This window comes from Dipodomys merriami, unplaced genomic scaffold (genome assembly GCF_024711535.1).
Source record: "Dipodomys merriami isolate MVZ:Mamm:240054 unplaced genomic scaffold, mDipMer1.0.p SCAF_7, whole genome shotgun sequence".
Taxonomy (NCBI): Eukaryota; Metazoa; Chordata; class Mammalia; order Rodentia; family Heteromyidae; genus Dipodomys; species Dipodomys merriami.
The window spans coordinates 72,623,329-72,647,924 of record NW_027206290.1 but is presented as its reverse complement, the minus strand read 5'-3'; the positions used below and the strand labels follow the sequence as shown (position 1 = coordinate 72,647,924).

The following is a 24,596-nucleotide window of genomic DNA, read 5'->3' as shown; positions in this document are numbered from 1 at the left end:
ACCAGGCCAGACAAAAACTGAGAGTTCGTTTCAGATAATATCCTAGAGACATTCCAGCTACATGGTATGCTATAGGTAGGAGGATCAAAGTCTGTGAGGCCCATTCCAAGCAAAAACTTGAGACCCTATCTGTTATAAGTAGCTGAGTGGGGCTGGGAAGGTGGCTCAGTGGTAGCGTGTTTGACTTGCACGCATGAGGCCCTGGGTTTGATTCCTCAATACCATGTAAGCAGAAAAAGCTGGAAGTGGTATTGTGGCTCAAGTGGTAGAGTGCTAGCCTTGAGCTGAAGAGCTGAGGGACAGTGCCCAGGCCCAGAGTTCAATCCCCACAGCTGACAAAACAAACAAAACCCAACTAGCTGAGGGTGTGGCTCAAGTGGTTGAGGGCCTCCTTAGCAATCCCAAGAATGAATTCAAGCCCTATTACCGCTCCCACCAACCATCAAGTTAACAGGATAGATGAGCACAATGAATGAAACTTAATTCTTAATTTAGGCAGTGAAAAACATGAAAGCAAATTGGCAAAACATTAACTGGTGATTTGGATGAATATTCTGAAGTTCTTTGTATTGCTCTTGTAATTTTTTCTATAAATTTAAAATTATAATTAAAATTTATACAATTATTCAAAGCAACATTAAAACTACATTAATTAACTACATTAATTTGCTGCGTACCTGTTGCTCATGCTTGTATTCCTAGCTACTCAGGAGGCTACAATCTGAGAATCATAGTTTAAAGCCAGCCCAGGTAGACAAATCCTTAAGACACTTTTTTTTTTTTTTTTTTTTTTCTGGTCGTGGGGCCTGAACTGTCCCTCAGCTCTTCAGCTCAAGGCTAGCGCTCTACCACTTGAGCCTCAGTCCCACTTCCGGCTTTTTCTGCTTATGTGGTGCTGAGGAATCGAACCCAGGGCCTCATGCATGCAAGGCAAGCACTCTACCACTGAGCCACCTTCTCAAACCATCCTTAAGACTCTTATCTCCAATAAACTACCAAAAAGAAGCTAGAATCTGTAGAGCTGTAGCTCAAATGGTAGAGTACTAGCTTTGAGCAAAAAGATATTCTCAATATATTAGTTCAAAAGTTTACAAGCCTACAAGCCTACTTAAAAAAACTTACCATGTACCATTTGTATGTATATAGAGAAAACCTGGAAAAAACATTCTCTAATGTTACTACTAATTATTTCTGGATATTAGAACATAGGTTTTGCTTGTTTGGCCAATCCTGGGGCTTGAACTCAGGGCCTGGGTGCTGTTCTCTGAGGTTTTTTTTTGTTTTTTGTTTTTTTTTTTTTGGTCATGGGGCTTGAACTCTGGGCCTGAGTACCGTCCCCCAGCTCTTCAGCTCAAAGCAAGTGCTCTACCACTTGAGCCACAGCACCACTTCTAGATTTCTGGTGGTGGTTTATTGGAGTTAAGAGTCTCATGTACTTTCCTGCCCGGGCTGGTTTTGAACCATGATCATCAGATCTCAGCCTCCTGAGCCACCGGTGCCCAGCTTTATTAAATATTATTATTTAGCTGTTCTTGTCGGTAATATATAAATGACTCTTAATTTTGTTCAGGAAAACAAAGTCCCCAGTTTTAAAACAAAACCTCACCATCTTCCCTGCAATGGGGTGACAATGACCTAGTTCTTTTTTTTTTTTTTTTTTTTTTGGGGTCCGGTCGTGGGGCCTGAACTCTGGGCCTGGGAGCTGTCCCTCAGCTCTTCAGCTCAAGGCTAGCGCTCTACCACTTGAGGCACAGCGCCACTTCGGCTTTTTTCTTTTTGCTTATGTGGTGCTGAGGAATCAAACCCAGAGCCTCAGGCATGCAAGGCAAGTGCTCTACCACTGAGCCATCTTCCCAGCCCTGACAATGACCTAGTTCTGTTCAATGAAATGTAAGTGTAAGGAGCTGGGAAGGTGGATTAAGTGGTAGAGTGCATGCCTTACATGCATGAGGCCCTGGGTTCGATTCCTCAGTACCACATACGCAGAAAAAACCGGAAGTGGCTCTGTGGCCCAAGAGGTAGAGCACTAGCCTTGAGCTGAAGAGCTGAGGGACAGTGCCCAGGCCCTGAGTTCAGGCCCTATGACAGGATTAAAAAAAAAAAAAAGTGTATGATTGCTGGATAAAACTCCCAGGAAAGCCATTACTATCTTTTCTCTTTTGCCTTGCTGCTTTTATTTCCTTTAGACATGATGGCTACAGAAGTAGCAGCTACACTGTGAATACTAGGATGATAGGATGAATAATAGGGCAAGGAAAACTAGGAGGAAGCCTGAGTTTTGGCAGGCTTTCTACAACAGTTCTAAACAGTTCTAAACTTGTAATGCTTAGTTCTAGATGAATTATTACATGAAAAAATAAGTTACTATTTAGCCACTTGCATGTGGTTACAGACAGCAGGTATGATATGTATATATCATAGTTCTTAGAGAAGAGAGAGAGAAAAAGAGAGAAGAGAGCATGAGAATCTCAATGGCCTGGGTCCTGAGTAACCATGAGAAGCAAGTCTTTCTGTTTTTGTTTTGTCAGTCATGGAGCCTGAACTCTGGGCCTGGGTGCTGTCCCTCAGCTCATAAGCACAAGGCTAGCACTCTACCACTTGAGCCACAGCTCCACCTCCTTTTTTTTCTGCTTATGTTGTGCTGAGGAATTGAACCTAAGGCCTCATGCATGCAAGGCAAGCACTCTACCACTGAGCCACCTTCCCCCAGCAACTCTTTCTGGTTACCTGCATTGGGCAAGTAATGTGATAAAGGAATGAATCTTAGTCACTGCATTAAGACTTGAAGAATGCTTATAACTACAACATAGTTTATCCTAGCTTAATATCCACATCTAATTATCTCGTTGAGAACATTTCCTAAAGGTATCCATGTTTTAAATTTTGTCAAACTGCCCTCCAGAGAAGTTAACTCAAGCTAGATGCTTGCGGCTCACACTTATAATCTTAGCTACTTAGGAGGCTAAGATCTGAGGACTAACGTTTGGAAACAACCTGGGAAGACATTTCCTCAAGACTTTTATCTCCAAATAACCAGTAAGAAGCTAGGATCAAGTAGTAGGGCAACAGTCCTGAACAAATTTCAAGGCCCTGACTGGCATTAAAAAAAAATGGTTCGTGGGCTGGGAAGGTGGCTCAGTGGTAGAGCGCTTGCCTTGCATGCCTGAGGCCCTGGGTTCGATTCCTCAGCACCACATAAGCAAAAAGAAAAAAGCCGGAGGCGGTGCTGTGGCTCAAGTGGTAGAGTGCTAGCCTTGAGCTGAAGAGCTGAGGGATACTGCCCAGGCCCAGAGTTCAGGCCCCATGACCGGACCCCCCCCCCAAAAAAAAGTTAATGCTCTACCACTTGAGACACAGCGCCACTTCTAGCTTTTTTCTTTTTGCTTATGTGGTGCTGAGGAATCAAACCCAGGGCCTCAGGCATGCAAGGCAAGCACTCTACCACTGAGCCACCTTCCCAGCCCCAGGAGCAGATATTTAAGAAGCCCTCATTACATGTCAGCCATTGCACTTGGAGCTTTATGTAACATTCATCACCCAAGAACTAAAGGTACCAGAAAAATGTGAAGTTTCCACTTAGAAAGTTCCTTTATGCTTGTTTGTGTCTGTATCCGTGGAGTCTCAGTGTGTGTCCCCAAATGAGAAAGCTGCTTAGACTGGATTCATCATGGGTATTCATCATGTTTGCATTGCCAGCAGAAATCGTGTTTCCCAACTTCCCTCACTCCCAAGGATGCCTAGCCTCCAGCTGTTGATTTTGCCCCCTAGTGGCATTAAAAGTACAGGTGTTGGAAGTGCAGAGATTACCTCCCACCCAAAAGAGAACCCTGAAGGCAATGGGAAGGAGCTTCTCAATTCTAGGGGTAGAAGATAAAGGGGGGGTGGGAGGGGGGGAAGAGAGGGTAGTGTAGTGTAGCCTGCAATTTCCAGTTCCTGTGAATTCTCTGGGCTTGGGTGCTGTCCCTTTGCTCTTCAGCTCAAGGCAAGCACTGTACCACTTGAGCCACAGCACCACTTCCGGTTTTCTAGCGGTTTATTGGAGATAAGAGTCTCATGAACTTTCCTGCCTGGGCTGGCTTTGAACTGTGACCCTCAGATCTCAGCCTCCTGAGTAGCTAGGATTACAGGCGTGAGCCACTGGCGTCCTGCTTTTAGTGAAAGTTTTAAAGAGCCAAACCCAATCTATCTGGTGATATTGAGAGACCAAAAATAAGTTTAGCAGGGGCTGGGAATGTGGCTCAGTGGTAGAGCACTTGCCTTGCATGCCTGAGGCCCTGGGTTCGATTCCTCAGCCCCACATAAGCAAAAAAAAGAAAAAAGCTGGAAGTGTTGCTGTGGCTCAAGTGGTAGAGCGCTAGCCTTGAGCTGAAGAGCTGAGGGACAGTGCCCAGGCCCAGAGTTCAGGTCCCACGACCACACACACACACACATCCACACACACACACACACACACACACACACACACACACACACGCGCGTACACACACACACACACACACACACACGTCCCACGACCACACACACACACACGTCCCACGACCACACACACACACACAGTTTAGCAGTAATTTCAGACAAAACTAAAACATTTGTCATCTGTTACTGGAAAGTGTTAGATCCTACACCAAGGCAAGATAACAGTAAGCATTATTAAGGGGTCAGGCTGCCCTGACCAGTGCAGATATTTGGGCAGTCTCTCCCCCAACTCTGTAGAGAAAACATTTAGGATAAGATATAATTCAGCATTCCTGTGGTTAGCCCCACTTATCCATCCAATGATGTATGATTTAACCTATCCTGTAACTGCTAAGCTAGAAAGTTCCTGTCCTTACTGGAAATGATCATACCCCTACCCAAAGAGCTTGACATCCTTCCCCCTGCTACATACTCAATAAAAACCCTGCTGGACAAGGGGTCGGGGCTCACAAGTCTGACCTGCTGCGTCGGTGACGATTGTTGAGTCCAAGCTCAAGCTTGCAAATAAACAACTCTTGCTGTTTGCATTGGTCATGGTCTCTGGAGGTTGCTTGGGGGTCTCGAGTTCGAGTCTAACAATATGACCTCTGCTTTTCTCACCATGAAATCCAAGCTCTCCTGAATTAAAGTCCCTGCAGCACTCACTCTAATAAAGGTTCTGAAACATGCCTAGCATGAGACAGAAATTTACCTTTTTATTTTTTATGGGTCGTGAAACCTGAACTCTGGGACTGGGCGCTGTCCTCAGCAGTTCAGCTCAAGGCTAGCGCTCTACCACTTGAGCCACAGTGCCCATTTCTGGCTTTTTCTGTTTATGTGGTGCTGAGGAACGGAACCCAGGGCCTCACGTGTGCAAAGCAAGCACTCAATCACTGAACCACCTTTCCCAGCCCTTGAGTGTTTTTTTTTTTTTTTTTTGGTGTTGGTCATGGAGCTTGAACTCTGGGCCTGGGCGCTGTCCCTCAGCTCTTCAGCTTAAGGCTAGTGCTCTACCACTTGAGCCACAGCACCACTTCCACTTGAGCCACAGCACCACTTCTGGTTTTCTGAGTGGTTTACTGGAGATAAGAATCTCACAGACTTTCCTGCTTGGGCTGGCTTTGAACCTTGAGATCCTTAGATCTCAGCCTCCTGAGTACTAGGATTATAGGCGTGAGCCATGGGCGACCGGCTCCTGAGTGGTTTTTAAAACGGTAAATTTTGGGGGCTGGGAAGGTGGCTCAGTGGTAGAGTACTTGCCTTTGCATGCATGAGGCCCTGGGTTCGATTCCTCAGCACCACATAAAACAGAAAAAGCGGGAAGTGGGCATTGTGACTCAAGTGGTAGAGTGCTAGCCTTGAGCTGAAGAGCTGAGGGAAGAGCACCCAGGCCCAGGGTTCAAGCCACACTACCGACAAAAACAAAATAAAACAAAACAAAAAACTCAAGCACAGCACCAGTGGCTCATGCCTGTAATCCTATAATCCCAGCTACTCATGAGGCTGAGATCTGAGGAGGAAGCTAGCTGAGGCAGGAAATTCCATGAAACTCATCTCCAATTAACCACCAAAAACCTGGAATTGGAGTTGTGGCTCAAAGTGGTAGAGCATTAAGACTTGAGCAAAAAAAGCTCAGGGACAGAGCCTAGGTGCTGAGTTCAAGCCCCATAGCTAACCAAAAAACCCACAACAAATCACCCAAGACATTTTCATGCTTACCAAAATTTAAAATTCTTTATACTTCATTCTATCTGCCTGCCTATCTTTCTGTCTATATATCTAATCAGTCTATTCCATTTTTGTATTCTTCTGTATCCTGTACTAATATGGCATGACCTTTGCAAAAACTCAGCAAATATCTGTAGTGGCTTATGATGTAAGGAACTGCCAGGGCAACTCAAATCCCAATTCCTGAGAAGAGCTCTGGAGCCAGACAGACCTGAGGTGAACTTTGACTCTTGTCTCAACTATGTGACCTTAGCCACTTAACCTTCCTATGCTTCAGTTTCCTCTTCTGTAAAGTGGGAATAATGACTATACTAACTTCCTTGGGGCTATTATGAGACTGAAATTAAATACCAGGTGAAGCATGACTAATGTGGCTTCAGTTATTCATTGTATAACAAAAACATTAAATGGAAAATTCCAGAACTTATAACTTGCAACTTACAGTTTCAAACTGTACATCATTCTGAGTAGCATGATTAAAATCTTGTCCTAGTCTGTTCTGCCTGAAATGCTACAAATGCTACCTGCCTGCTAGTCACTTAGTAGCTGTCTCAGTTATCACACAGACTGTCTTGGTATGATAGTGTTTGTATTAAGTAACCTTTATTTTTCTAGTAATAGCCTCAAAGCATAAGACCACCAAGTAATGCTGGCAACTCAAATATGCCAGAGAGAAGTCTTAAACTGCTTCCTTTAAGGATTATTTTACATCATAAAGTGAGTATAGCACTGTAAGACTTTTTTTTTTGTTGTTGGTTGTGGGGCTTGAACTCTGGGCCTGCGCGCTGTCCCTCAGCTCTTCAACTCAAGGCGAGCGCTCTACCACTTGAGCTACAGCGCCACTTCCGGTTTTCTGGTGGTTTATTGGAAATAGGAGTCTCATGGTCTTTCCTACCCGGACTGGCTTTGAACCGTGATCCTCAGATCTCAGCCTCCTGAGTAGCTAGGATTACAGGCGTGAGCCACCAGCGCCCGGCCACTGTAAGACTTTTAAAGACCACATCCACATAATTATTATTAAGGTATATTATTGTAATTGTTTTATACTATGCTTACTTATTGTTAATCTTTTACAATGTCTAATTTAAAAGTTAAACTTTACCATAGTTATATATGCATGTAGGGAAAAAACAGTGCATAGAGGATTAGGTACTATCCACAGTTTCAGCTATCACTGCATGTCTTGAAATGGATCCTTTCCAATAATGGAGGACTACTCTACATCTCAAAGTTCCCAACATCTGAGGCCAGCCAGCCAATGTGACATTGCTTTATACAGCTAGGATGTGGAAGGTCAGAAAAGGAAGTGAAGCGTATGTATTGCAGATCAGGCTCAACCTGTGTTCCAGGCTATAGGATGTTATATTAGGCCCATTCTTTCCAACTTTACTTTGCCCACCAAACTTCTTACCTTGCATATAAAAATGAGGAAGGATGAGTCTGCAAAGTCTTTTGTGATCAGCTGCCCATAAGCAAACTTCTCTACTTTCCCCATAGGGACAAGCTTCCAGAGTTTCTCATCAGGCCAAGAATTAAATAGATCTAACTTCCTGAGGAAGAAAAGCCTGTGAGAAGTCATCACTCTCCATACTATAATGCATCCAGACCTTAGCATTTTTAAACTCTTGATATAGTTGCTAGATGGAAGATTTCATACTATCCACTCAAGTCGCCTCACCTAGCCTGAGCCTGCCTTGTACATCCCCTCCTCAAGGACTTCTTCCAGGCAAGTGCTCCTCTTTGCTGCTGCTCAGGTATCCTAAGGGTGACCCACTTGAGCCATACAGCTCTACTTCTGGCTTTTTTGGTAGTTTAGTGGAAACTTTCTTGTCCGGGCTGTCTCCGAACCATGATCCTCAGATCTCAGACTCCCGAGTAGCTAGGAATACAGGCCCTGGTAGCCGGCTCAGGAACTTTTTTTTTTTTTTTTGGGGGTCCGGTTGTGGGGCCTGAACTCTGGGCCTGGGCGCTGTCCCTCAGCTCTTCAGCTCAAGGCTAGCGCTCTACCACTTGAGCCACAGCGCCACTTCCAGCTTCTTTTCTTTTTGCTTATGTGGTGCTAAGAAATCGAACCTAGGGCCTCATGCATGCAAGGCAAGCGCTCTACCACTGAGCCACCTTCCCAGCCCGAGGAAGGAAATCTTTTGCCTGTTGTTCCCTGTGGTTGAAGGCCCACTCTGCAGTGACTGTCCCCTCCTCTCATCTTGTGTACCAGCAACCTGTCATGTGCTTGTGAGGGCTTCTGGGGCTACTAATAATCATCTTAGACTTTTCTCAGCTCCAGCCTTTATGGGCTCAAAACCCAACTGACTCAGGCTGACTGAATTAGCTCAGGTTATTATAAGGTGCTTCAGGCCTCAAAGATGCTAAGTCCAGTTCAAATGTCAAAATAGAACAGGGTCTATGAGGACAAGGATCTGGAGACAGGAAAAGAAAAAAAACAGGGCCACCTCACAGGAAGAATACCTGCTATGTACCATGCACTGGACCACACTTTCCCAAGATCATCCCACTCCATCTTTACCATGACATTGGACGAGAAGTATCATTACTCTCATCTTACACAGCAGATGGCTAAAGCTTAGGGAAATGAAGTGACTTATGCAAAGTTATACCACTGCAAAGTCTATTAGAATTTGCAGCCATGCATTTGAATTAGGTCTTAATGTGGGCCCACAGACCAAAACAATTAAAACCCCATTAAAGAAAGTGAAGCAGTGGATCAAGCAGAGTACCAGCCTTAAATGAAAGCCCTGAGTTCAAGCCCCAGTACTGGTGTGTGCACACACACACAGAATGGAAAAAGATGTTTAATGAAATTACCTAAAAAAGCTAAACCGATAGTGAGATTCCTTTTGAACTTCCTCATCCAGCTGATTAGCAAGGAAGTCTTCACGGTCAACAACCAGGAACTCCGTTTCCTCCATGCAAACCACTGTGGCCCTCCTTACTGCTGTACTTAGAAGGCCCATTTCCTGTTGGGTGGACAGGGACAAAGGCAAGTATGAGCTGTACAACCTGTTCATAGTCCTTATATCTGTAGTGCCTATTGAAAAAGAGAACAGGCCAGAACATGCCAGAGGAGAGAAAGCTGGAGGGGTTGTGCTTCCAAGTTACCGCCTCTCTGAATGGATAAAGTGGGAAAAGATCTGCCTTGGACATTACGTGACCCAACTTATTTAGCATTTGATAAAGCAAGATAGAGCCTTGTCCAACAGGTTGGAGCAAGAGCCCTCGACCTCCCCACCCCCATGCCAACCCAGAGGCAAGTCCCTTCCCTTAGGCTTACCCCAAAACAGGAGCCTTTGTGCAGCAATGTCGGGTGGGGGTCTAGGAAGGCACTGCTGCCATCCTCATCATCAGTCACTGCTACTGTGCCCAGGTAGATGAAATAAAAGCTGTTACCCCTCTGTCCTTTCTTGACGATCACACGCCTTCGACCAAACCTGGGAAAAGACAATGCCAGCCTATAGCCTTAGTTATTTTTTAGGTAGGGCCTCATGCTTTGGTCCAGGAATGCCTTAGTTAGACCAAGATCCATCCTACCTACCTACTTATAACCTCCCATATGTTGCTGGGACCACAGGCACAAGCCACCATGCCCAGCTTTTACTGAAATAATAGTTCTGGTAACTTTTTTTTTTTTTTTTTGGTCCATTGTGGGGCTTGAACTCCGGGCCTGGGTATTATCCCTCAGATCTTCAGCTCAAGGCTAATGCTCTACCACTTCAGCCATTACATCACTTACAGTTTTCTGGTGGTTTATTGGAGATAAGAGTCTCAGGGACTTTCCTGCCCAGGCTGGCTTTGAACTGAGATCCTCAGATCTCAGCCTCCTGAGAAGCTAGGAATACAGGCGTGGGCCACCAATGCCCAGCCTTACTGCTAACTTTTTGCCAGGGCTGGACTAGAATCTTGAACTTCTAATTTGTCTCCTGAAAAGATTACAAGTATGAACCACCAGGCCCTGATGAAATTAGTCTCTACAACTTCATAGTCTGTGGTACTATTATTAGTAGGAGATTATGGACCAAGACACTGGGTGATACAATGATTCTTTCCCTACCTTGAGCCCAGTTTCCCCAACTGAAAAGTGAGGAAATAGGAATAGATCCTTTCAGGGGTTACTGCCAGTCTTCTTCAATGTACCTTTTTTTTTTTTTTTTTTTTTGCTGGTCCTGGGACTTGAACTCAGGGCCTGGGCACTGTCCCTAAGCCTCTTTGTGCTCAAGGCTAATGCTATATGCTCACCATTTGAGCTACAGCACCACTTCTGGCTTTTTCTGAGTAGTTTATTGGAGATAAGACTGTTACAGACTTTTTTGCCCAGGCTAGCTTTGAGCCGTGATCCTCAGATCTCAGCCTCCCGAGTAGCTAGGATTACAGACAAGAGCCACCAGTGCCTGGCTCCTGAATATTATTTTTCCCAAGCTGGCACTCTACTATTTGAATCACAGCTCCATTTTTCTTTTTCTCCTTTTTATTTCTGTGGTTAATTGGAGATAATAGTCTCACAGACTTTCCTGCCTGGGCTGGCATCAAACTGTGATCCTCAGAGCTCGGCCTCCTGAGTAGCTAGAATTACAGTCTCAGTAATAGATGACTGAGATTAACTAAGCTACCAGGGTAACAGTGATCACTCAGGTAAACTGATAGATTTCATGGCTGGTATCTTCAGAGGTATGGGAAGGACCTGCCACCCCTACTCAGCTGGGCTCCTCCTACCCCACAGTCTCTCACTGACCGTTCAAAGCGTGTGACTTTGGCAAGAAGCATCTGTAGGGGCTCATCATAGTTCCGGTAACTATCCATAACCTGAAGGAGGTTGCAGAGGGACTGGATCTCCTGCTCTGTCCTCCAGGAAGGCTTTTTCTGTGTAATCTGAATGGCCCTTGGAGGGAAGTGACCCTAGGGAGAAAGACAATGAATGACACACATTCCTGCTAGTATATTCTCCTGTTCCATGTAATAGTACATACTGAGGGCTCACTGTATGCCAAGGACAGAGCTAGGCATCTTGCATGCCCTTTTAATTGCATCCTCTGCAGCTCAAGTATCACTGGGAGATTAAGAGATTCAGGCAGGTTTATGAGTAGATCTGCTACATATCAAGGCCTCTCCTACCTCTTGCCAACAGTACAGGGCTCCTTAAGCTCCAGGACTCAATTGTCTCCTCAACACATAAACACTGTGATCATAGACTTTTTTTTTCCCCTTTTTTGTCAGTCATGGGGCTTGAATTCTGGGCCTGGGCACTGTCCCTCAGCTCTTCAGCTCAAGGCAAGTGCTGTACCACTTGAGCCTCAGTGCCACTTCCAGTTTTGGAGCTAAGAGTCTCACGGACTTTCCTACCTGGGCTGGCTTTGAAATGCGATCCTCAGATCTCAGCCTCTTAAGTAGCTAGAATTACAGGCGTGAGCCACCAGCGCCCGGTTCCTTGGTTTCTCTTGTATGAAGGGTAAAACATGAGTAACTTTCTATGCCCAATGTCAAGCATTGGCAGGTCTGAAGAACTGAAGGTACAGAATAGTTGAAATAACTTATCTGATTACATTTCATCCATGAGGGGACATGAGAATAAGTGCCCAGAAGAAGCAGGGAATATACCTTTGCCCTATCTCCAAGGGGACAAGAGGTATGGTAAGAGATGGCACTGGTGGTTCAGGTACCAGTAAAAGTTGTTCTCTCCTCTTCCCTGAGAGAAAAAAAAAAACATACCTACTTCCAGACTGGGGTCAAGTCAGGTCTGTACTAGTTAGAACAACAGCTTTTCCTGTAAATAGAAAGATGCTTGAGGGCTGGGAAGGTGGCTCAGTGGTAGAGCGCTTGCCTTGCATGCATGAGGCCCTGGGTTCGATTCCTAAGTACCACATAAGCAGAAAAAAAAAAGCCGGATGTGGCGCTGTGGCTCAAGTGGTTGAGTGTTAGCCTTGAGCTGAAGAGCTGAGGGACAGTGCCCAGGCCCAGAGTTCAGGCCACTACTGGACCCAAAAAAAAGAAAAAGATGCTTGAAATTCAGAGAACAAGTCACATGGCCCCAAACCTCACACAGATATAAAGGCATTCCTCATTAGAATGGGAAAGCTCAAAGTACATCCAACATTCAGGTGTGGGACAAGTCTGCCCAGCATTTTAATCAGAGTTCAAGGACAGAATCAGAATGCACACACAGTCTAATGCCTTTCTCACCACCTGGCTACTTTCTATTCCTTCTGTTCCTCTCATATTCCATTCTGTTTGTTGCTATTTTCCCACAGGTCCAAACGCAGGAATTCTCCCACTCTGGTTCCCCTCAGTTATACAGTGACAACTGGTTCAGGATGCTCACAGTCTTGGCATGCCAGGATTAGACAGTATCACTGAGATCAGCCACTCTAGAGATGAAGAAACTAAATAGCTAGTTCAAGGTGACAGAATGGATCACTAGCAGAATCTGGGCCAAAATTAGCTCTCCTGATGCCCAACACAGTGCTTCTTCCTCCCCAGATAATCTAGAGCTATGCATACCTCTTCTGCAATGAAGTCCAGGGTATCAAATGTGATTCGGCCTTGCTTCTTTTTCTGAAAGAAAAAACAGGACACAAGGGAGAATCAGTAAGACTGGCTATAAGAATTCTGTATCTTAAATCTGTGAACTCGGGTCTCACTATGGCAGGCAGAGAGCCATGGGAAACTTCTTATCTACTGGCCCTATCATGTCCACCTCGGCTGAAACCGCAACTCATTCCTATATGTGGGCTGAGCATCAACAACAGAATTGTGAAGACAGAGAAACATGGAGGTAGGGAAAGGGAATGGAGGGTACAGAGAAATCAGCCAGTTGGAGAAAAAAAGGAAGAGGGAAAAGCAATAACTAACAGGAAAATATAGAGGGGAAAAAAGGAGAGATAAAAAGGAACAAATAAAGACAAGTATTGTTAAGTGTCCATAGCAAGACAAGCATGGCAAAGCTCCTTTCTTACTCTTTTCAGTCATTGGGACAAAGCAGGTTTCATCAAGCCCCTGGACTCACACTGGATATAGGGCAGGCAAAAGACTTTTCCAAGGACCACTGGGAATCTGAACTGAAAGCTTTGTCTAAGCAATCTCGGAGATGAAGTAATCCAACCCTATCTTCTGACAGATGAACAGAGGATAGGGAAAGAGAAGATGAAGGAATGGGAAAAGGGAAAAGTAAAAAGACAAACCTATGCACCCTAGACAAAACCAGGGAAACCATTCTCCTCTCTGAGCATACCTCAAACCGTTCCTTGGAGCCCACCCAGTCCCTGCTTTCTCCCCACTCCTTACTTATCATTTGTGAATCCATGTGGTGCTTTTCAGAAAAGCTTATGAAAGCCGGGTGCTGGTGGCTCAGGCCTGTAATCCTAGCTACTCAGGAGGCTGAGATCTGAGGATCACAGTTCAAAGCCAGCCTGGGCAGGAAAGTCCATGAGACTCATCTCCAATAAACCACTAGAAAACCGGAAGTGGTGCTCAAGCGGTAGAGCGCTTGCGTTGAGCTGAAGAGTGCAGGGACAGCACCCAAGCCCAGAGTTCAAGCCCCACGACCAACCAAAAAAAAAAAAAAAGCTTATGAAGAGGCAATGCTCAGAAACACTCAGACTCTAGTAGCTTACTCCACTTGACCCTGTGCTGTCCTTGAAAGGTTTCTGGTGTGTGGCCATGTAGCTGGGCAATGTGGTTGGCTCTGGTTTCACATATCCTCACACCAAGCTTTACACTGGGTTATCAGCTTCCAAATTATACCAACTCCAGCCTCCTGAAAACCAGTCATCTGACCCCTCCCCTCCCCAGGACCACTCAGTCTCTTTTGCATGCCACCTTGATAATAGAATGTTTTTCCTGAGCACAAACTTGAATCTTTCAAGTTATAATTTCTCCACTCCATCTCTTCCCGATCTCATGTTCAGTTTGACCAGAATATCATCTTAAAATAAGCCTAAATCTGGTCTGGGAATGTATCTTAGTGGTAGAGTGCTTGCCTACATGTATGAAGCTCTGAGTTTGATTCCTTAGTACCTTTGATTCCTTAGTACCACATACACAGAAAAAGCTGGAAGTGGTGCTGTGGCTCAAGTGGTAGAATGCTAGCCTTGAGCAAAAGCAGCTCAGGGACTGTTCCCAGGCCCTGAGTTCAAGCTCCAGGACTGGCAAAAAGAAAGAAAGAAAGAAAGAAAGAAAGAAAGAAAGAAAGAAAGAAAGAAAGAAAGAAAGAAAGAAAGAAAGAAAGAAAGAAAGAAAGAAAGAAAGAAAGAAAGAAAGAGAGAAAGAGAGAAAGAAAGAAAGAGAGAAAGAAAGAGAGAAAGAAAGAAAGAGAGAAAGAGAGAAAGAGAGAAAGAAAGAAAGAGAGAAAGAAAGAAAGAGAGAAAGAAAGAGAGAAAGAAAGAGAGAGAGAAAGAGAGAGAGAGAGAAAGAGAGAAAGAGAGAAAGAGAGAAAGAGAGAAAGAGAGAGAGAAAGAGAGAGAGAAAGAGAAAGAAAGAAAGAAAGAAAGAAAGAAAGAAAGAAAGAAAGAAAGAAAGAAAAAAGCCTAAATCACGAATGGTGGTTCATGCTATAATCCTGGATACACAAGACACTGGAAACAGGCTTCATCCACTGCTGCAAAAAGGGATAATATTGGGATTCCATATTAGGCAACTCTTTTGCTTGACTAATAAAGGTGACAGGTGGAGTTCTCACCTGTTTTACCCTTTCTCGTCTCTCTCTTAGCATAAGCTAAGAAGTAGGATGCTATTTATTAGACTACCTTAAATCTTAATAATCCTGCTAAGCTCAGATGCTTACATCCCAGAAGGAGAAGATAGGGTGTGTTCTGTGAGCAGCCTCAATGATTTGATATTCCCGGAATCCTTTGAGGCCCTGACGAAACATTTTACATACTCGAATCATCATTATGATATCCAGGGCAAGCTGGTACAGTCCCTATGAAATAAGCAAAGAAGATCAATGGAAACCATTTATTTGCCAACAGGCAGCAGAAGGCTGCACGGTTCTGAACAAGGTGAACTTTAACAGGATTAAATTCTGTGTTATACTGGAGCAATGGTTACATTCTCAGGAAATTGTAGAATTTTTGCCCTTTTTTTTTTTTTTTTTTTTGGTCATGGGGCTTGAACTCTGGGCGTGGGCACTGTCCCTCAGCTCTTCAGCTCAAGGCAAGTGCTCTACCACTTGAGCCACTTCCTGTTTTCTGGTGGTTTATTGGAGATGTTTCATGGACTTTCCTTCCTAGGATTGCTTTGAACTGTGATCCTCAGATCTTAGCCTCTTGAATAGCTAGGATTACAGGCGTGAGCCACCAATGCCCTGCTGCCTTTTTTTTTTTTAACTCATTTTTTATTAGTATCTTTCAGTAGTTGTACAAAGAAGTTCCCATTCTACAAAACAGTATATCAATACAAGGTGTCTGAAAACATTCTCACCCATCACTCCTAACCCATCCCTTCTCTCACTTTTCCTTTTTTTTAAAAAAATTGAGATTAGGCGATTACATAAATTTCACATATTTCACAGTATTGTGGAATAGTGATACTTAAAGTCACAAACACGTTTTAACCTCCACAAGGCAAATTGGCTTTATATCATGGTCCTTAAAATCTGTGAATTTTTTTTTTTTATAACATTTAGAGAAAGCGAACTTTTCATCCTTTACTTTCTTTTTTATTTATTTATTTATTTATTTATTGTTGGTCGTGGGGCTTGAACTCTGGGCCTGGGTGCTGTCCCTCAGCTCTTCAGCTCAAGGCGAGCGCTCTACCACTTGAGCTACAGCGCCACTTCCAAAATCTGTGAATTCTATGAGCTTTGACAATACAATTATTTTGTCCACATCAGGTGAAGTTTACATTTCTTTTCTTTTGCTTAGTGTAAGCTGTTCCCTCTTTCCCTCTCATTCCTCCCTTTGTTTTTGTTTTTAGTTCTGCTGTCTGGAGGTTAAGACCATGGCGACACATGTGAGGCTTGACTATTTGGCTACCTTCTCAGTCTTCACAGAAAAATTTGAAAACCTACTGAATTTATACTGATAGCTTGAGACTCAAGAGTATTTATGCCAAAAAATTTGGCAGCTACAACAAACTGGGACATTCCCAGCAGTCACAGTTAACTATTCCCTAGCACAAGACTAGCTAAATGTTAAGTCCTTAACTTCTGCTATAAATAAATAAATAAATAAATGGTTCAAGTAATTGCAGACAATGTAGGAATGATAACAAAGGTCCTGAACTTTGGAGTTAGATAAATTTGAGGGAAGAATGGTCAGACAGATGCAACACTGATGTTTGAAGTTCTCAATTTCAAAGAGTTACAAACCAAGGAATGTGGTTACCTTTAAAGGTAGAAAAGTTAGCCAGCCACTGGTGGCTCACACCTGTAATCCTAGCTACTACTACATGCCTGAGAGATTGTGGTTTGAAGTCAGTTCAGGCAGAAAAGTCCATGAGACTCTTAGATCCAATTAAACACCAAAGAAACCAAAAGTGGAGCTATGGCTCAAGTGGTAGAGAGCACTAGCCTTGAGCATAAAAGCTCAGGGACAGAGTCCAGGCCTTGAGTTCAGCCCTAGTACCAAAACAAACTAACAACAAAAAAATTGAGTTTGAGGCCCAAACAGGCTCAAATCTATTCCATTTCCACAGGGGAGAAGGAGGAGGGAAGAAGAAGAAGAAGAAAGAGGAGGAGGAGGAGGAGGAGGAAGAGGAGGAGGAGGAGAAGAAGAAGAAGGAAGAGAAGGAGGAGGAGAAGAAGAAGAAGAAGGAGGAGGAGGAGGAGGAGGAGGAGAAAAGAAGATGAAGACGAAGACGAAGAAGAAAAAGAAGAGAAGGAGGAGAAGGAGGAGAAAGAGGAGAAGGAGGAGGAGGAGGAGGAGGAGCAGGGGGAGGGGGAGGAGGAGCAGGGGGAGGGGGAGGAGGAGGAGGAGCAGGAGCAGCAGCAGCAGCAGCAGCTCTGCACCAGTGGCTCACGCCTGTAATCCTAGCTACTCAGGAGGCTGAGATCTGAGGATTTCAGTTCAAAGCCAGCCTGGGCAGGAAAGTCCCTGAGACTCTTATCTCCAATAAACCACCAGAAAACAGGAGTTGACGCTGTGGCTCAAGAGACAGAGCGCTCACCTTGAGCTGAAGAGTGCAGGGACAGCGTCCAAGCCTAGAGTTCAAACCCCACGACGCACAAAAAGAAAAAGGAAAAGGAAATTTCTAAAGAAAATATAGGGGCTAGAGTATAGCACAGTGTCCAGAGAGTAACTTGGCAGAGGTCAGAATTTAGTCCTCTGAGCCTCATCTGGTTGTCCTTCCTTTGTGTCATGGACTATAAAAGGCACTGCATGGCCATTACTCACCCAAGGTCCCTCTTAAACCTTCCTTAGAAATTCTTCTGCTCAGAAATTCCTCCACAGAGACTTTGACTCTGCTTACCTGTTCCTTCTTTAGGAGCTGCCAGGCATGAGACACTAGATATTTCCTCATAGTTCCTGAGTTGGCAAATGGAGCAATTAGCCCTTTTGCCTTTCAAGGAGAGAAAAACAAATCTTCCTCCAATAATGCAATTATACAAGGAGGAAAAACATAAGGTTCGACATCAAGTGAGAACTACTTTCTATGCTTCTCATCCTACCAAGTCATTGGAAGCCTCAATCTCAGAAAACCTCATTCTCAGAATGTCCTGATGTCATAGACTAGAGGAAGGAAAAGGCACTGAATCTCTTTCTCAGAACATACTGATGTCATGGAAGAAAATGATGGACAAAGAGTCTTTTTTGGTTAGAATTGAAAGCCCAATTTACTGAATATTCATATACATCATCTCAATTAATCTTCACAAACACCAAATCCATGCATGAGGACTCAGGCTCAAAGTTGTTAAATGACTACTGAAGTCATGGGGCCCTCATAAAGAAAGCATAAAGCTTCTAGCTACAACTAAGGACATTGAACATCTTAGCTTGGTGAGGCTTAGAACTCTGTGACCTCAGGGCATAGATATGTACCTAGGCTAACCTCAAAATCCTCCTGCCTCAGTCTCTTAAGTACTGGGATTTACACATGTTCATCATCATGTCCAGCAAAAACATCTATTTAATACTTTATATTTAAAAATTCAGGCTGAAGATATGACTTAAGCAATATACCACTTGCCTACTAGGCTGGAGGCCTAGTAGAGTTCAAAATCCACTACTACTACTACTACTACTACTACTACTAGTCAGGTGCTGCTTGTTCACACCTGCAATCCTAGATACTTCTTAGGCTGAGATCTGAGGATCATGGTTCAAAGCCAGCCCAGACAGGAAAATATATGAGAATCTTATCTCTAATCATCAAAAAGCCAGAAGTAGAGCTGTGGCTCAAGTGGTCAAGTGCTACCCCTCAAGCAAAAAACCTCAGTGACAGTGCCCAGGGAAGATCAGGAGGGAACAGAAATAGAGGGAGAAAGGGTAAACAAATGCACCAAGGGTACTCACTAGACACTGTTGAAAATGAACTACCAAGTTGGGCACTGGTAGCTCATGCCTGTAATCCTACCTACTCAGGAGGCTGAATTATGAGGATAAGGGTTCAAAGCCAGCCCAGGCAGGAAAGTCCGTGAGACTCTTATCTCCAATAAGCCACTAGAAAACCAGAAATGGCGCTGTGGCTCAAGCGGTAGAGCACTTTCCTTGAGCTGAAGAGCCCAGGGACAGCGCACGCAAGCCCAGAGTTCAAGCCCCATGACTGACAAAAAAAAAAAAAAAAAGAAAATGAACTATACAACTTTTGGGTGGGACAGGAGGGGAAAACTGGGAGAGAGTGAAGGAAGGAGTGACATTATCCAAATAAAATGTATTCATGCTGAGCACTGGTGGCTTATGCCTGTAATCCTAACTACTCAGGAGGCTATTACGAGGATTGTGGTTGAAAGCCAGCCTGGGCAGGAAAATCCATGAAACTCTTATCTCTAATTAACCACCAGAAAACCAAAAGTGGTGCTGTGGCTCAAGTGGTAGAGTGCTAGTCTTGAGCAAAAGAGTTCAGGGATAGCTCCTAGGCCCTGAGTTCAAGCTGACATTACCTGACTTAAGAAACCATAACCCCTCTATTCATCACCTTTATAATAATAAAAAAATATTTTAAAAAATAGAAAAGGAAGTTATAGAATTACTATATGATCCAGCAATTCCACTTCTGGATAGAGATCTGAAGCAATTAAAAACAGAGATTCATTGGGGCTGGGAAGGTGGCTCAGTGGTAAAGCACTTGGGTTGCATGCCTGAGGCCCTGGGTTCGATTCCTCAGCACCACATAAGCAAAAAGAAAAAAGCCGGAAGTGGCACTGTGGCTCAAGTGGTAGAGTGCTAACCTTGAGCTGAAGAGCTAAGGGATAGCGCCCAGGCCCAGAGTTCAGGCCCCACGACCAGACCCCCCAAAAAAATTAATTAAAAAAAAATAAATAAAAGCAGAGCTTCAAACAGGTATCTATACACTAATATTGTTAGCAATATTATCTACAATAGCCAAAAGGTAGGAATGTGCAAAAATAACCACTACATGTTAATGGATAATTAAAATGGAATGACATACTAGGTTCTTTTTTTTTTTTGGGTCCAGTAGTGGGGCCTGAACTCTGGGCCTGGGCGCTGTCCCTCAGCTCTTCAGCTCAAGGCTAGCGCTCTACCACTTGAGCCACAGCGCCACTTCCAGCTTTTTTTCTTTTTGCTTATGTGGTGCTGAGGAATCGAACCCAGGGCCTCGAGCATGCAAGGCAAGCGCTCTACCACTGAGCCACCTTCCCAGCCCCCATACTAGGTTTTTTTACTTTGGTCAGCTCCTTCACATTTTGAACACTTGCTAGCTTAATCTGCAAAATTAAGAAGCATGGAATATATATAAATATACATGCATACATATGAATATTACTGTTAAAAGAGCATAAAATTCTGATAATGGTACAACATGATAAAACTTAAAGACATTATTCTAAGTGAAATAAGACAGATACAAAAAGGACAAATTTTATTATTCCACTTATAAGAGGGACATAGTGGTCATAGGGACTAGTAGGAAGATGAATGGAGAGTTAGGTTTAACAGGCAGAGTTTCATTGTAGGACAGTAAGAAAGTTATGGAGATGGAGAGTGAGGATGGTGATACCACAAGGTGAATGTACTTAATGCCACTGAACTGTATACTTTCAAATCGTTTTATGCTATGTATATTTTATTAAAAATGTCCAAAAAAATGTATGCAAAAAGCTGGGTGCTGGTAGTTCATACCACTCAGGAGGAGGCTGAGATCTGAAGATTGTGGTTCAAGGCTAGCCTAGGCAAGAGGATAAAGAAAACAATAACAAAAGCAATAAACACCCTCAACAGTAAGAGAACAACTACCAGCAATAAAAATAAGGGAAAGACGCTGGTGGCTCACACCTATAACTAGCTACTCAGGAGGCTGATATCTGAGGATCAGGATTAAAAGCTAGCCAGAGCAGGAAAGTCTGTGAAACTCATCTCCAATTAACCACCAGAAAACTGGAAGTGGTGCTGGTGTTCAAAGTGATAGAGGGCTAGCCTTGAGCAAAAGAACTCAGGGACAACACTTAGGACATGAGTTCAAGCCCCATGACTGACCCTCCCCCGCCCCCCTAAAAAGCACAAAGGGTATTTGTGGTGACCAAATAGTTCTAGATACTGATTAACATAATAGTTGCACAAATCTACATAAAATTATATGGATATATACAATGTATACATGCACATGTAAACAAAATGCTAGCATGTAAAACTGGAGAATGCTAATAAGGTCTATGGATTGTACCTATATCAGTTCCAGAGTTTGTGTGTGTGTGTTCTGGTAACAGGACTTAAATTCCAGGCCTGGACAATGTCCTTGATTCTTTAGCTCAAGGCTAGCACTCTCACTAACTGAGCCACAGCTCCACTTCCAGCTTTTTATGGTTAATTGGAAGTAAGAGTTTCATGGACTTTTCTTGTCCAGAATGGCTCTGAACTGCAATCCTCAGGTCTCAGCCTCTTGAGTAGCTAGGATTACAGGTGTGAGCTACCAGTATCCAACAATTTACAGGTTTTGATACTGTACTATATTTATGCAGGATGTGTACTGGGGAAAACAGGATCAAGAGTACCAAGAGACACACTGGGTACTCTTTCCAAATTAAAAAAACAAATTGAAAAAGGCTCATGCGGCAGGGCACCGGTGGCTATGCCTGTAATCCTAGCTACTCAGGAGGCTGAGATCTGAGAATCATGGTTCAATGTCAGCCTGGGCAGGAAAGTCCATGAGACTCATCTCCAGTAAACCACCAGAAAAACAGAAGTGGCACTGTGGCTCAAGTGGTAGAGTGCTAGCCTTGAGCTGAAGAGCTGAGGGACAGTGCCCAGGTCCAGAGTTCAAGCCCCACCACAGATTAAAAAAAAAAAAAGTATTGGGCTAGAAGTAAAAAGATTTCTGTTCTCAGTCACTTACTAAAGTTCTGATGTTCCTCCAAAACCTCATTTTGCCTTTTGATGTCTCCTGCAAAATTTGGAAAAATAGGACATTGATCTGGGATCTCTGGATAGATCCAGGAATATATGCAACTTACCTGAAAGTCTATGGAGTATATACTACATCCGAAAAGGTAGAGGAAGTGGCGCTGTGGCTCAAGTGGTGGGGCACTAGCCTTGAGCTGAAGAGCCGAGGGACAGCACCCAGGCCCTGAGTTCAGACTCCACAAAGTTTCAGAAGACACACAAAATCGGGGCCTGGCGCTCACGAGCATTTACTTGGCGGCTGTCAATTGTTCGGGTTTACACGGATACATTTTGTCCTCTTCAAAATAAGATGGGTGCTACTGTTGCTCTCCTCATTGGACCAGATGAGAGGGTCATTGTGAGCCGGGCCGTCCTCCGGAAAGCCGGTGCTGTCGGGCCACGCTCATCTGGCGACCCCGGACGAGTGCTCGGTGGCCCGACCCCTGACCCCTGACCCCTGACCCCTCACCGAGCAGCCGGCATTCCTGGTGGGCGCCCGTCCCCTCCAACCCAGACGTCTACCTTTCTATGTTTGAACACTTCCAACGGCTCCAACGGCTCCATCGGCACCTCCGGCACCACCACATCCCAGTCCTCATCGGAGTCGACATCACTGAACCAGTTCAACTGTTTGTCGCTACTGGACAGCTCCTCCGCGAAGGCTGTAACCTCCACCACTGGCCGCCGACCAACTCTCGGAGGCTCCACTTCCGGAAGCCGAAACTCCACTTCCGGAAGCTTCAGTGGCCGTACAATCATATTGACCGGAGCGCAGACACCCACTTCCGGCCCCCGTTGGAGCCTCGCCGCTCACAGGTAAGCAGCCTGCGAACTGTCGGTTGAGTCCTACGTCCGCCCCAAGACGAGGGTCGCGCCGACTCGGTTCTCTAGCGGGAAACATTCTTTCATCGCCCTACTCCCGTGCAGACGCAGTGCTGACTCCACAGTGGCCGAAGAGTGACGCCGAGAGGAGTCATGGCGGCCCCGGAGGACCCCGCGGCGACCTCGCCACAGCCGGCGGAGGGGCCGGGCCCGAGCCCAGACCCTGAGCTGAATTCGGCGGGATCCGCCCCGCCTGCCCAGGCGCTCTCCAGCCCCGGCGCCGCAGCCGCTGAGGAGAAGCCCGCCGTGGCGGAGGCCGTGGCGGCCCGGGAGCCCCGCCGTGGGCCCAGCCCTGCGGCTGCTGCGGCTCCTGCGCCTCAGGCCGACGGCGGGGCTCGTTCTCCGCCACGCGCTGGCGGTTCCCGGCCTGGCCCCGAGACGTTCCGTCAGCGTTTCCGGCAGTTCCGCTACCAGGATGCGGCGGGCCCGCGGGAGGCGTTCCGGCAGCTGCGGGAGCTCTCCCGCCAATGGCTGCGGCCCGACATCCGCACGAAGGAGCAGATAGTGGAGATGCTGGTGCAGGAGCAGCTCATGGCCATCCTGCCCGAGTTGGCCCGGGCCCGGCGGCTCCGGCGCCGCCCCGACGTGCGCCTCACCGGCTGAACGGGGAGGAGCGAGCGGCTCGTTTCCAGGACTGGTGCCATTGACGGGGTCGGAGGTGGAATCTCCACCCCTCTCCACTTGGTGTTAATGAAAAAGTTTGACAGTTAATGAAAAGGTTTGACAATTGTTGTTGTCTGATGTGTTTCTATCGTTCGTCCTTAAATTTCTTAAAACCGAATTGATAAGTTGGGAACCCAAGAATTACATAATAAGACATCGTAAGCTGTTGTGTTGATCTTTCAGTGTCGGTTACACCTGGGCCAGCCCTTTACATCTGCAAAGAATTTTCTGAACCTAGATTCAAAGGACCCGCTTGGGTTTTTAGTAGGCTGTGTCATGAAGATTCCAGGAATCTGAATTCCATGCCACTTGTATTGCTTAACGGGTAGCATCTAAACTCGTTTTCCTGAGTACTGTAGTTGTGGGGATCCAGCAGGCAAAATAATTGGCTCTATTGAATGCTAGCTTAACTACATATCTATTCTAATATCGCTACCAACTTGTCCTACCTGCCCTTTGGGCACAGGCTTCCCAAAAGGCTTTTGTTAGGGCCAGTTTTTTGTAGGGCTTGAATTCTGGGCCTGGGCACTGCCCCTGAGCTCTTCAGCTCAAGGCTTACACAACACTACTTAAGCCGGTTTTTTTGGTGGTTAATTGGAGATTAGAGTCTCCGGGACTTTCCTTCCTGGGCTGGCCTTGAACCGAGATCCTCAGATCTCAAGCCTCCTGAGTAGCTAGGATTACAGAGGTGTGAGCCATTGGCATAATGTGAAACGTTTTTATTACTGTTCCTTTTTTTTTTTTTTTTTTTGGGGGGGGGGTCCGGTAGTGGGGCCTGAACTCAGGGCCTGGGCGCTGTCCCTCAGCTCTTCAGCTCAAGGCTAGCGCTCTACCACTTGAGCCACAGTGCCACTTCCGGCCTTTTTTCTTTTTTCTTTTTCTTTTTGCGTATGTGGTGCTGAGGAATCGAACCCAGGGCCTCGAGCATGCAAGGCAAGTGCTCTACCACTGAGCCACCTTCTCAGCCCCTGTTCCTTACATTTAGAACAGGTCTTGTCATCTCATTTATTCTTCTAGACTGATCAACTTCCTTTATTGTCCCCTCTCCACTCCCCCCCCCTTTTTTTTTTGCCAGTCCTGGGGCTTAAACTCAGGGCCTGGACAGTGTTCCTGAGCTTCTTTTTGCTTAAGGCTAGCACTTGAGTCATAGTGCCATTTCAGCGTTTTCTGTGTATGTGGTACTGAGGAATTGAACATAGTGCTTCATGCATGCAAGGCAAGCCCTCTATCACTAAGCCACATTCCTAGCCCTTTTGCCAATTCTCTATTCTGAGGTAGGATTTATTCAGAAGTGTTACTGAAGGAAAACATAGCTTCCTTAGTTTCACTAGCTGCTAAAGATGACTAATTTTGGTTTTCCAT

At 45.2% G+C, this 24,596-nt stretch overlaps 2 protein-coding genes across 12 annotated transcripts in view; one reads left to right on the top strand and one right to left on the bottom strand.

Moving 5' to 3' along the window:
• Nucleotides 1-22,505, bottom strand: part of Cnbd2 (cyclic nucleotide binding domain containing 2) — a 41,575-nt gene extending 19,070 nt beyond the window's left edge. For 2 of the 11 annotated variants that reach the window (XM_070007184.1, XM_070007183.1), the window contains exons 1-8: nucleotides 22,212-22,505; nucleotides 21,643-21,690; nucleotides 14,972-15,109; nucleotides 12,691-12,744; nucleotides 10,928-11,091; nucleotides 9,473-9,629; nucleotides 9,007-9,158; nucleotides 7,595-7,733 (exon numbers count right to left, since the gene is read on the bottom strand). In XM_070007184.1, the coding sequence (XP_069863285.1) occupies nucleotides 7,595-7,733; nucleotides 9,007-9,158; nucleotides 9,473-9,629; nucleotides 10,928-11,091; nucleotides 12,691-12,744; nucleotides 14,972-15,109; nucleotides 21,643-21,690; nucleotides 22,212-22,448 (1,089 nt within the window). In that variant the 5' untranslated portion in view covers nucleotides 22,449-22,505. Of the gene's footprint in view, nucleotides 1-7,594; nucleotides 7,734-9,006; nucleotides 9,159-9,472; nucleotides 9,630-10,927; nucleotides 11,092-11,901; nucleotides 11,957-12,690; nucleotides 12,745-14,971; nucleotides 15,110-17,598; nucleotides 17,829-21,642; nucleotides 21,691-21,760; nucleotides 22,139-22,211 lie in introns of those variants that run through there. The other 9 variants (XM_070007176.1, XM_070007177.1, XM_070007178.1 and 6 more) reach the window with 9 other exon arrangements.
• Nucleotides 22,398-23,300, top strand: Scand1 (SCAN domain containing 1). The gene is made up of 2 exons (XM_070007187.1): nucleotides 22,398-22,505; nucleotides 22,617-23,300. The coding sequence occupies exon 2, from the start codon at nucleotides 22,665-22,667 to the stop codon at nucleotides 23,172-23,174; it is 510 nt and encodes a 169-aa protein (XP_069863288.1). The 5' UTR covers nucleotides 22,398-22,505; nucleotides 22,617-22,664; the 3' UTR covers nucleotides 23,175-23,300.
• Nucleotides 23,301-24,596: the final 1,296 nt, after the last annotated feature.

Coding starts and splice junctions, on each gene's coding strand:
- Scand1 (XM_070007187.1), top strand. CDS start 22,665: ATGGCGGCCCCGGAGGACCCCGCGGCGACCTCGCCACAGCCGGCGGAG.